The sequence below is a fragment of the Mauremys reevesii genome, linkage group 18 (assembly GCF_016161935.1).
Source record: "Mauremys reevesii isolate NIE-2019 linkage group 18, ASM1616193v1, whole genome shotgun sequence".
In the NCBI taxonomy this organism is placed as follows: Eukaryota; Metazoa; Chordata; order Testudines; family Geoemydidae; genus Mauremys; species Mauremys reevesii.
Window position 1 is genome coordinate 19,798,626 of NC_052640.1, and position 12,951 is coordinate 19,811,576.

Below are 12,951 nucleotides of genomic sequence, written 5' to 3' on the forward strand. Positions count from 1 at the left end.
GTAGGCTGTAGGTGAGCTCATAGGTATCATGGTCCCAGTGGTTGCAGGAGTTCATAGCTACTGCAGTCCTAGCAGTAGTCATGAAAAAGGACGAAGTAGAAATACAGTCTGAGTGGGATATCCAGCTGTTCCAGTCTGTGTCTTGCTATAGAGAGAACTTCAGGAGTACTGGCTGTGGGGAAGCTTACTGATGATTCAGTATTATGGAGCCGCGAGCTGGGACAAAGTTTTACAAATAAGGGGACTCATGAATGTTGAGGAATAGCAGACATTTGTCTTTGAGCCCTGTGATTGTGGGTTTATTCTAACTATTCAGCAATATATTTCTCTTTTTTTTTCTTTTTTCTTTGGGTCAGTCTGCTATTTTGTCTGCTCAGTCTGCAGCAAATGTAAAGAAGGAGAGTCTTTGTCAGCCAGCATTGGAGATCTTAGAAACCTCAAGCCAAGAGTCCTCACTGGAGAGTGATACTGATGAAGATGACGACTACATGGACATATGAATAGATTGCAGTGGTCATCACCAACAACACCAACCATATAACCATTCTTCTTGTTGTCAGCATCACTGCCAGGCAGCACATCTGGCTCTTTGTTGGCATTATCCTCCAATTAATCTTCATCAGCATTGTGTCATTCACCTCCATTATTTTCACCACCATCACTGCCTCTGTATTGCCTTCAAAAACTTCTCCATTCTACCCATCCTGGTGCTTGACAGAAAGAATGATTGGTCACCAGCCAGTTAATTCATCTGGACCAAAACACCACCCTTTAAACTCCAGTAAAGCCAGTCTTGTGAGCTGCAGGCATTTCTTTCTACTTGCTCTTGCTTCTCCAAACCAGATCCTTGGGAGCCATTCCAGTGGCTTTTTCTTTAAAGCTTCCCGTTAGCTGTCTTTTAGCATTTCTCCCTAGTTGACTTTTTCTCCAGATAATTTAGCAGCCCAGCCTCCTGCTCTGTGTTTCCAGCAAAGCTGAGTGGAGTGGAGGGAAGATGTTGGCAAGCCAGCAAAGGTTTGTCCTGGCATTACTGATTTCCCATGCCTTCTGGAGAGAATTGGTGAGTGTTTGGCTTCTTGGCACAGCCACAGGACATGTCAGAAATTGGCTGGATGACAGATTACCAGGAAGTTGGGTTTCCAATGTGGGCAGAAGTTTTGTCCCTCCCAACTTGTGCTCATTTCACTCTTACGTGTTAAGTCCAATAAAAGATTATTTACCTGAATGTTGGCTCAAAGAACTGGACTGAAGACACATGTTCCAGCATTGTCTTATGGTCCCTTCTCTTCTAATGGCCTTGGACAAGCATTTTGGGCCAGGGGCTAGATGATATTTTTATGGTGGTATTGGGGAATGTTATAGATTTCAATACCATTTCAGTCTGTTTTTTACAGAATGACACGAAAAGGTGTTTTTTATCTATCTGAAGAGGGATTGCTCACAGTTATTTATATGGGAAAATAATGGTAACAAACAGCATCTTTTTCTACTGAATGTTAACTTTGTAAAATAATGAATGCAAACCATGCATATATATATATATATATATATATATATATATATATATATATATATATATATATGCATGCCACATATATAATATGCATACAGCTTGCCATGTTAGATTGCTCTTTGTGTTTGGGGGGAGGTGTTTTTTGTGCCGTGCGGAGCTTTGTATAAACATTTTTTCTAATAAAGTAAAAATGTACTCATGGTTGCCTCTCTTAACTGCTGGTTGGAAAGAGCAGGATGTCTGTTCATCCTACCATGATTCTGGAAAAGGTGCCCTTTGTGGTAAGAGGAGGGATGCAAGGGGGAAAAAATCTATTATTTTGTAAAGACTGGCCACAAATCCATCTAAATACACTTGGTCTCACATCTCCATCTCCTCAAGAACTGGCCAAGGCCAGTTCAGGCAGTGTTGCCAAACATGCAGCCACAGGGAGCCCTGCAACAAAATCCATTCTACATTTTTTTCATGACATATCTGGGGTATTATTATTTGTATTATTTTAACGCCCGAGAGCCCTATTCATGGACCAGGACTCCATTGCACTGGACATTGTACAAACACAGAACAAAAGGACAGTCCCTTCCTCAGAGCTTACAGTCCACTCTTTGGATAACATAAGGGAAGAGAACATAGCCCAGTGATGACATATTGAAAGAGTATTTAACTATACAAAACTGAAATTCATACACTATCATAGCAATCACTTTTTCTCATTAGGAGGAAGAACTTGTTTCTATACATGAATCCTTAACAGATATGAGCCCAGGTCAAAACAGAAATGCAAATATTTACAAACTTTAGAAGTGTTCAGGTCCAAAATTTTCCATTTCAGACCCATCGTTCTAAACTTTAACTACCACCACAGAGTTTAGTTTGAATAGAGTATGACTGGGAAACTGACAGACAAGTCCACCAATCAGGACATCAACAAATTCTGATGAAACTAGGGCTAGTTAACAGAAATTACAAAATTATCTACATGAATCAGAGAGAGAGAGAGAGAGAATACTTGTCAGGATCAGTGAACAAGCAATACAGATGTATTCGTTTTCAGTGAGGAAAGTATCCAGTGCTGTCTTGTTCATTAATCTGGCCTTCGTTTTTATAAACCGAATGCATAGCACACTATGTTTTGTAGACGTTAACTAACTGGGTTGTTGTCTGTGGGTTTTTTAACATCTCGTGTTGTGTCTGTTTCTACGTAACATGAGGTCACCCAACAGGAGTGGTACAGTCCATCGCAAGAAATAGAAGACAGTGAACAGTATGGACCTCAGGGCCAAACGTCGATGGATCATATAATTCTATGCAATGTTCATTCAAACAAATGGACTTCACCATGTAGGTCTTTGGCCAATATATACTCTCAGATGAATGGTTAAGTTTAAGATCATCTGAATTCTTGGCTCCATGTATATAGCATGAGTTTGGTGATACTATACCAAGACTGAGGATTTGATTGGATTTTTGACAGCCTATTTTCATTGTATTCCTTATACAATATGTACTGCGATTTTTCAGTAAAATTAATCTGGGTATTTTGTTTTAAAAACATTTAATTCCTAGGCTGCTATGATTTTTGTCTGCATAAATCAAAAACATATCTTGTATTTAAAGAATTAAGTTTGTACGTGCAAAGTATTATATTTACCTTTATTTCTCCTGAGGATTCCAAGGTGCTAGAAATTTTTCTGATATATTCCATATTTTTCCAACATTTTCTAAAATGTCTGGGTCTTTCTTTCACTCCAACCCCACCTCCTTTTTTATGAGATGTGTTCTTTTTTGTGCTCATGAAAGGGTGTAACAAGGCTAGAGATTGCCACTTTCTGGTAGCAAAGCAAGGTGAACATTGTAGGTCAGTTTGAAACACAGTGTTCTGTTTTTGCCTACAGTACTGTGTAATCTGTGCATTTGGCCTGGATTGAAAGCTCAGTTGCTTCTCTCCCTTCCTTTTATCTGTGATGCTTAATTCCCATTACCCTCAAGTGACTTGAGGACTTTCTTCTTCATACATATGAAGGTGGTTCATACTGATTTGGTACATGTACTACCTCCTCCAAGCACCGGTCTTCAGCTACTGGCTACATACTCTGCTGGTAAGACTCATGCCATCTTTTATAATTGTATTTCTGCTGACTTCAGCCAAAGGAACCACATACCTTCCTCATCCCCCAAACCATGTCTCTGTAAGTGGTGATTATTCAGTCACCATTCAACTCACTGAAGCTTGTTCTGAGGCAAAAGATGCCAGTAAGGATGCATTTTGTGTGACATGCTTGAAGGGACCATACAGTGAACCCCGACTCTTTTAAAAACCAAGAGAGTGTAACTTGCACTCATTATCGCCTTTTTTGAGAGGCTGGTCAGTAAAGTCCAATAAAGTGGGATTTGTTCCAGTTATAGCCACTGGAGTAGCTGCACCAATGTAAAACCCTAAACGTGACAGGTAAAACTGATATTAGTCTTACTTCGGTGTAGTTTACCTCAGTTTCAAGCAGAGGTAAGCTGTGGTGGTGCAAATCATATTTTACGGTGACTTGAAATCCCCAGTGTAGATAAGACACAATTATCAAGCTAACATCACTGCCAGCTTCAGACTTGCATATCAAGTGTAGGCATGTAGCGCAACTTCACTTATCTACCTCCTGTGATGATACATTTTTTAGGGGAACTGCTGGACCACCATCACCTCTGACATCTGTGGAAAGGTTCCCAGGTTTCTTCATAAGATTGTGCCAGATAAATAACAACTATCAAAAAAAGAAAAGGGAAAAAAAAGGCTGATGAGAGCCCCCTTTATTGTAAAGGAACGTAGGGAGGAAGCTCTGATGCCAAATGTGAGTTTAAAGGAAAAATGTTCTTTAAACTCAGCACATGGAGTAAGTCTGACGAAGTGGGCATTCACCCACAAAAGCTTATGCTCCAATACGTCTGTTAGTCTATAAGGTGCCACAGGACTCTTTGTTGCTTTTTACAGATCCAGACTAACACGGCTACCCCTCTGATACTTGACACATGGAGTAAGAAGCTCTTCTTGTCATTTAAAAACACTACTGTATTAGAAAATGGACTGTTACATCATCCTCCCTGCTTTAACAATAGGAAGAACTTTAACATTTAAACATGAAATTTTGTTTACCTGGTAAAACATATTATTGATGTCCTGTGTTCCTTTTTCAGCAAAATGGCTGGTGCTAGCAGAAGATTCCAAAACTTCAGACAAAATGCATTATTTCTATGTAGCAGGAGATGATTCTCCATACATAACACTGAATGAACAAAGTAGAAACAGCTTTCTTTGCAGCTGCTCCCCATGTCTCCTTGGATCTTCTGTGCTAGCCTTTGTTACATTCATAGCAGTTGTACACTAAGTGACCAGCCAAAGGAGGTCAAACCAGCATATTCAAATTTCAGTGCACAAGCATCTTCCAAAACAAGGAGGATCCCTAATGAAAGAGGGTTTTTTTGTCCTGGTTATTCTCTCAGTAATTTCTTCAAAGAGCAAATCCACAATTGTTTCACTTCACTCAGATATAGATAGTGTCAAATTTAGGGGTATTTTGATCTAAAAACAGAACAAAAAAAGAACACAGACCTCTTGTATAATCACATACGTTTAGCATCTCAGAGCAAAGGGGGAAAATTACTATTTTGAGTCTGAGGTTTAGAAGTATTTCTGAGGATTTCTAGTGTTCCTGCACCCTCATAGTGTATGTTTCTTTGTACCAGCAAAGATAACTAACCTATTATTATTAAAATTTAATATTAATATGGTAGTGCTTAGAGACACCAATCCATATTTGGGATCCTGTTGGGTGGAGTGCAGGCTCGGTGCCTGGCCCAAAGAGTTTATAATCCAAGACCAGCAAAAATTCTGATCTCTCAGGTCGGACCTGTGCCATACTGAGACTTGCATGATAAGCACTGGTTTCCTTAGTGGTGTTCTTCCACTCAAAAATATAATAATAAATATAATAATAATAATAAAAGTGAATAAACTTTATTCAAGTTAAAATGTGGGATCAGGTAATACTGCAAAAGTCTGTATTAGTCACATCAAGTATTATTATGTTCAGATGTTTTCAATGCAGAGTGAGAGTCTGTCCTATGGATAATGACATAAATGTGTCTCTTGCAGCCAAAGGAAACGAGACTTAATAAGGGACTTGTCAAGGGAAGGGACCAGGAAAGGATGAGGAAGGTCTGTCAGCAGAAGTGGTAGCTACAGTAAGGAATCTGAATTTGGTCAGGTTGGACTCAGTGGAAGCAAAGAGGTGCCAGGTGAGAATAGAACATAGGATTCACTGTGTTTGATCAGATCAGTCAGCTGTCAAGTCCAGTGTGCTGCCTTTGGCAGTGGTGATGACAATTCTGGGGAAGGTGAAAAGCCTATTAATGCACCTGGGCAATTTGTGCAAGGCTGTACTCATAGCAGAGCTATACACCTACTTAGTCCTGTAGGTGATCGTCATACACCTTAAGGCCTAGTCCACACCTAACTCTTAAATTGATCTAGCTATGTTGCTCAGGGGTGTGAAAAATTGCTGCAACAAGTGTCTACGCTACACATCATAGCTGCATCACTACAGCTGTAGTGCTTGTAGTGTAAACATCCTCTAAGGCCAGGGCTACACTAAAAAGTCAACCTAGCTACGTTCCTCAGGGGTGTGAAAAATCCACACCTTTGAGCATTGTAGTTCAGACAACCTAACCCATGAAGTAGACAACATTAGGTTGATGGAAGAATTCTGTAGGCCTACCTACAGCCTCTGTAGCACTTCAGTGTAGACACTCACTACAGTGACAGGAGGAGTTCTCCCATTATTGTGGTTAATCCACCTCCCTGAATGGCAGTAGCTAGGTGGACAGAAGAATTCTAGGGGTTAGGTCGACTTCACTTTGTCGCTGAGGTATGGATTTTTCACAACTCCTGTGTGACATAGCTGTGTCAACTTAACATTGTAATGTAGGCCTAGCCTTAGAGAAGATAAGGGCTTTAGACAAGAAGAGAGGGGTCTGCAGCAGGGATTTCCCTACAGCCCCCTCTTCCCCGAAATTTCCCCAACACTTCCCTACCAGTCAACTAGTTGCATCAAGCTGTGTTGCCAATTTAGTCGGGTGGAAATTTGAATTCAAATTGAAACATTAATACACACTTTAAAAGCATACTGTATACGGTATGTGATAAAATACTTGTACCTGGTGGAAAAACATAATAGGTTTGAGAAGTATGAACAAAGACTAGCTTCCTCACACAGCTGTTGTTTTTTCTGACAGTGTCAATGCATTCGTTTTGATTAGTAAGCAAGGTCTGAATGAGTTCTCCTTGACAACTAGTGATGAGCCAGGTGTTCAGGACCAGACTGTATTTACATGGAAACATCTACTCTGCCTAGGTATCCAGCAGACAGAGCTGTGTTACCCAAGTGATCGATTTTGGCTGGTGTTGGGTGACAAATCACTTTAGTATTGAATGCGGGGGTAATGAAATGTTATCCTTATTGTGTGAGTAACGGGCAGCAGAGTGGTACATAGCCTATCCTGATTGAGGGGGTCACCCTCAGTGCTTAATTTTTGCCAAGTCTGAGCCCTGGCATATCTGGGCTTGGTAGTTCATAGCCCCGGGACCACTGGGCTTGCCACATCAGTTATGAAAGTAAAAAACTTGCTTCAGCCCCAGCGCTTCTTTCATTACAAATTAAGCACTGGTCACCCTCAACTGAACTGCACTCACTAAGCAAGGGTTTTCGATGGCAGATCCCAGTGGGGGGAGAGAGAGGGTGGGGACAGCTGTTTTGCTTGGTGGTGTGGGCTCTGCCTAAGTCACAGGCACTATTTGACCTTCCCCCTCCTGTTTAAAGACAGAGCTGATAAGGCTCAACTGAGAGTTTTTTGGTTTAAGTGACCACTAGAGCTGAAATCACTGATAATCAGGTCTAAGTGCTTAGATCTGCTGCAGGACAGTGTTTGTGTGAAGGAGACAGTCCAGCCTCCTCTAGCAGTACGGTTCCCCCACTGAGAGCTGAAATAACGGAGAGCTGGTGGAACCTCAAGAGCTTCGAGAGGTCACAGTGGCAGCTGGCACCAGAAGGTGATGGAGCAGGGCCATTGGTGACGGAGAGATGAAGTGAACAGTGGCCAGAGCAAGTGGCCATGGCATGATGAACAGTGGCATGAAAAACAGTGGATGGAGCAATGAGTAAGGTGCCTTCTCCCTCCCCCTCCCCCAGGGTGGGAGGTGAACTCGTGCGAAATCACCTCTGAACTCTGGGTCTCCATTGACCAAGGACAACTACTATGAGTGGGAGGCGGTGGAGGGAGAAGGGAGGGGGTACGTCAAAGGAACATTTGTTTGTTGGACTATGTTTTAGTTGACTTTGCTCCAGAATGCTAGATTTGTGACTGGGAAATTTATATAAATATACATGTCCTAGTAGGGCAAGATTTTTTAAATGCATTATTTGCACATAATCGCTATCTCGAGAGGTCGTTATCTTAGGGAGTTTCTGTACTAAACCTTTTTATTATAATTACTTTTTACATAAGAACATAAGAATGGCCATACTGAGTCAAACCAATAGTCCATATAGCCCAATATCCTGTCTTCTGACAGTGGCCAATGCCAGATGCTTCAAAGGGAATGAACAGAAAAGAGCAATTGTCAAGTGAGCTGTCCCCTGTCATCCACTCCCAGCTTCTGGCGAACAGAGGCTAGGAACACTCAGTGCGTGGTGTTGCATCCCTGCCCGTCCTGCTAATAGCCATTGATGGACCTATCATCCATGAACTTATCTAGTTCTTTTTTTAACCCTGTTATAGTTTTGGCCTTCACAACATCCTCTGGCAAAAAGTTCCACAGGTTGACTGTGTGTTGTATGAAGAAGTACTTCCTTCTGTTTGTTTTAAACCTTATGTCTATTAATTTCACTGGGTGACCCCCTAGTTCTTGTGTTATAAGAAGGAGTAAATAACACTTCCTTATTCACTTTCTCCATATCAGTCATGATTTTATAGACCTCTATCATATCTCCTCTTAGTCGTCTCTTTTCCAAACCGATAAGTCCCAGTCTTAATCTCTCCTCATATGAAAGCTGTTCCATACCCATAATGATTTTAGTTCCCATTTTCTATACTTTTTCCTACTCCAATACATCTTTTTTAGTTGGGGTGACTAAAAATGCATGCACTATTCAAGATGTGGGGGTACCATGGATTTATATAGTAAAAGTGGAGGAGCTTGGTTTGCCAGACTGATCAGCAAACCAATGCTGACAACCTATATGAAAAGGCTGCAAAACACCAAGCCTTTGGACTAGGGTGACCAGATGTCCAGATTTTATAGAGACAGTCCCAATTTTTAGGTCTTTTTCTTATATAGGCTCCTATTACCCCCACCCCCTGTCCCAATTTTTCACATTTGCTGGCTGGTCACCCTACTTTGGACTGCATTGACATGCAGAAATCCTTATAAGCCAGTCACTGTTAAAGCCAATTTTAGACGTACTTAATGAGGCTGTTAAGAATGCTGGAGACACAACACAGTTTGAGAACAAACATGGCTGTCGCTTCATACTTTCTATTTAAGCAAGAGGGACCACACACTACAAACTGGAGGCCAATGTTAAGTGCATGGTCACTTGTTAATCCTGAAGTTGATCAAGACTGACAAATGCTCACTATCGTTTTGCAAGAAGCTCAGTTGACTGGTTAGAAGCATGCAGTGGAACGGTGAAAGACTCAGCAGTTGGAAAAATGAAGAATTCTCTCACCACATTCAGAAAATGTGCATACATGGCTGATGAATGCACTGATGCAAATGGTTGTCAAGTATTAAGTCATTGCATATGTTATCTTGATGTCAGTGGTAGGCCAGTAGATGCATTTCTACATGTTCAGATTATAGAAGACACATTGGCTGCATCTGACAACCAACATCTTAGAAGAGTTAAATGCTTGTAAATTGAACCCAAAAGAGATGGCTGCCTGTGCATTTGATGGAGTTGCAAACTTCTTTAGAAGACATAGTGGAGTACAAGCTTTACTCAGAGAAAAGTGTAATCCTAATCTCTCCTGTGCCTACTACAGAGGTTGTTTACTTCAACTAGCACTAGTATGAGGTGCAGAATCTTCAAAAGACATTTAAAAAGCCATAAATTTAATGTCTTCGTTATATTCTATTTTTCAGCAAGAGTCCAAAAGGACTGAACATCTTGGAAAAAATAGAAGACACCCTGGGACTGAAGTTCAAATGAGTCCAACCTGGGAAAACCTGCTGGCTTTCTCATAAGCGACCCTTGGCTGTTGTCTTAAAATTACTGCAACTATTATTATTGGCTTTGGAAAGCATCCACCGAGATGGGCCAGATCTAAGTAGTGAGGCTGGTGGTCTACTTTTGGTACTAAGTTAAGAGAAGACTATTGCCATTCTCTCTCTTATAAGTCTACTGTTGTAACCACTTTGGTCATTAAACAATGCTATCTAGGCATCTGCTACAACCGTAGTAGACCTTTGTACAGCAATAGAAGCTACACTTAGATCAGAGAGAGATACGTTGAAAACCTACTGGAAGAAGCAAAGACTTCAGTTCAGAAGTTGACTAATTAGGGCACGTATATTGACTCCTTAAGTGAAGAGGACAAGAAGTGTTTGTTAAGCCATCTGAAAAGGTACACAGATGTGATCCTTACAAATTTACAATAGCAACTTCCGGATTCTACTCAACCTCTATGTAGCTTTCACAAATGCCTGTACACACCAACAGTTGTGTGGAGTGAAGCATGACCAGCAATGGGGCTGCCATGTGTTCAGGACAGAATAGAGAATTTGACCACAGAGCGAAATATCGTGAGATGAACAAATGAATATTTGACTTCAACAACTTCTTTATCATCACTAGAGGTTCGACCCAATCTTTGTGCTATATTTCCTGGGATGAAAGACATAGGAATCCATCTCTTGCTACTCCCAGTCACAACAGCTACAGTTGAGCATTCTTTTTCCTCATTGAATAGAATTTTGTGTTCTGAAAGGAGTCACCTTCTGCCTGATCATGAGCATATCATGAAGGACTGGCAGTACCGAACACACAAGAAGCCACCAAAGATGAAACCCCTGCATTCAAGAAGTTCATTAATAGAGTTGTGCAAAATTACAACAAGAAACCAAAAAGGATGTAGATATAGTGCTTCATAGTAGGCTTAAGTAGCCAACTTTAATTTGTGTGATGATTTTAAAACATGAGTTAAATCTAATGGTCATGAAACAATTTTTAGTTTTTACTATCATGCCATATAGCCTACCTTCGCCCTAACAGTCTCACCGTTTGTCAGCCATCACCCTCTCTGTATATTTAAACAACTTCCTCCCTAATTTCAATTCCTGGGAAAAACACTGGTCTGTAGTTGTTGCCAGATTCCCTCTTCCCTCTATTTTGATTGATGTTTAGTTCCAAACTGTGGAGAGTGAAATGTTGGGTCCTGTTCAGTGCACAAGCATTTTGGGGGGAAGTCTGGAGGAGTTGTTTCTTTCACCCTCTACCTCCCTTTTTGTTCCTTTTCACCATTGTTGTCCATTTACTACCCACCCTGCTGCTGTCTTTGCATATCTGTAACTATCCTGGCAGACTACTCTCAACAACTGAGTTTGCCTTTCTGCTTCCAACTGTCTGCTACATATATACCCAGAATGCTGAGTGATGATGTCACGGCCCAACTGGCACGTTGGTGAAGGCAGGGAATGAGTTTAGAAAGTTTAATTAGCAGACTCCAAAGGTATCCTAATTGACTAAATTTCTCTTTATATGCTAAGTTATATGAAATGTAGAAAGGACGTTTAGTCCTATTAGGATTTTTAAAAAAGTAAAATTGTTAGCCTGCTGACCTTGATAGTCATCTTAAAGTAACACTCTCTCTTTTTTTTACCCCTAGAGGGTGCCATATTGCAGAATAAAAGCTAAAATCAAAATAGATGACTACAGGGTAGATTGGTTTTAAATCAAAGTGATTTAAATCCCCAATTTTAATCATGATATAAATCAACAAGCAGGAAACCTTGATGTAAATAATTTATTTTAATCGTGTTTGGCATTTGTACTGTAGTTATTTTCCTAAAGAGAGGTTAATTTTCATTAAAACATGGATTTGCAACTAAACAGTCTTTACACTAAATTTGATGCTTCTTTTTGCTAACCTGAAGGATATATAGTAGAATGTCAGAGTTATGAACACCTAGGGAATGGAAGTTGTTCATAACTCTGAAATGTTCATAACCCTGAACAATACATTGTGGTTGTTCTTTCAAAAGTTTACAACTGAACATTGACTTAATACTCCTTCAAAACTTTACTATGCAGAAGAAAACTGCTGCTTTCCCTTTATTTTTTGTAGTAGTTTACATTTAACACAGTCCTGTACTGTCTTTGCGTGGGTTTTTTTGTTTGTTTTTGTTTTTTTTTAATCTCTGCTGCTGACTGTGTACTTCTGGTTCCAAATGACATGTGCGGTTGACTGGTCAATTTGTAACTCTGGAGTTCTAAACTCTGAGGTTCTGCTGTACTATGTAGACATTTATTCAAGCAGTTATAAAACTTAATTTACATTTATTTAGATTCTTAATTTTTTACATTTTTATTATGTTAACAGTGAATGATGCATTTCTTATTTACTAGATTAATTTTGTCTTGTGATTTTTGTGAAGTTCTGTTTAATTGAATTTGAATTTCCATCTAAAAATGCACAAAAACAGCATTTTTAATTGAAAAAACTACCTTAAGTAGGATGGTTACATAAGAAAAAAAGTTTATCAAAGCATGTTTTGCATTTAACATTAACTGTTTTACTAAACAAAGGAAGTATTATTTGTAGTTAGTAATTGAGCTGATTGTTTTGGGTCACAAAGTCCTTTAAGAGTTTAGAACTAATAGATCTCATTCTCAGACAATTTTGATTCATAGATTGGAAAAGGAAAACAAGCTTTCCTGTTTTTTCAATTCTCAGTTGGTTTCTTGACTTTTGAATGAGCTAGTCTTTCAGCTGAACTAGTTGAGTAAACTGAAGTGAAGATATTATTCTCTCTGCACCTGCAGAAGAGGCTACTGATGTCAAAAACTGGGTTAGCACTTTAACAAACTCTGCTTCCAGGAGCTTAGCCAGTGACATCTACCAGTCACTGATTTGACTTTCTTTAAAACATGGCAGCAAACATGTACTGCTTCATTTAAATTATTTTAATATTTTATAGTAAGTTTAGGCCTTAATAGAAGTTGTCAATTTCAAATTTAATTTTAATGGTTTTTTTCTTTTAAAAAAAACTGTTTAAATTTAAAAAAAATATATATATTTTTTTAAATCTTTATGTCCCTGGATAACCAGAGTCTTCATTTGAGCCCTTCAAAGTTCAAACGATCTTAAGCTAAGGTATCCATATTCCCCCTTGC

The 12,951-nt window shown here is 39.6% G+C and overlaps 2 protein-coding genes across 6 annotated transcripts in view; both read left to right on the top strand.

Annotated features, from left to right (window-relative positions):
- The window catches only part of CABIN1 (calcineurin binding protein 1), a 233,314-nt gene that overhangs the window by 207,882 nt on the left and 12,481 nt on the right, over positions 1-12,951 (top strand). For 4 of the 5 annotated variants that reach the window (XM_039504802.1, XM_039504805.1, XM_039504804.1 and 1 more), the window contains exon 37: positions 357-1,529. In XM_039504802.1, coding sequence (XP_039360736.1) covers positions 357-500 — 144 coding nt within the window. In that variant the 3' untranslated portion in view covers positions 501-1,529. Of the gene's footprint in view, positions 1-356; positions 1,530-5,654; positions 5,798-12,951 lie in introns of those variants that run through there. The other variant, XR_005589496.1, reaches the window with a different exon arrangement.
- Positions 11,272-12,951, top strand: part of LOC120386038 (T-box transcription factor TBX6-like) — a 34,663-nt gene continuing 32,983 nt past the window's right edge. Inside the window, exon 1 of the mRNA XM_039504810.1 lies at positions 11,272-11,287. The gene's annotated coding sequence lies outside the window, so the exon portion shown is untranslated. The remainder of the gene's footprint in view (positions 11,288-12,951) is intronic.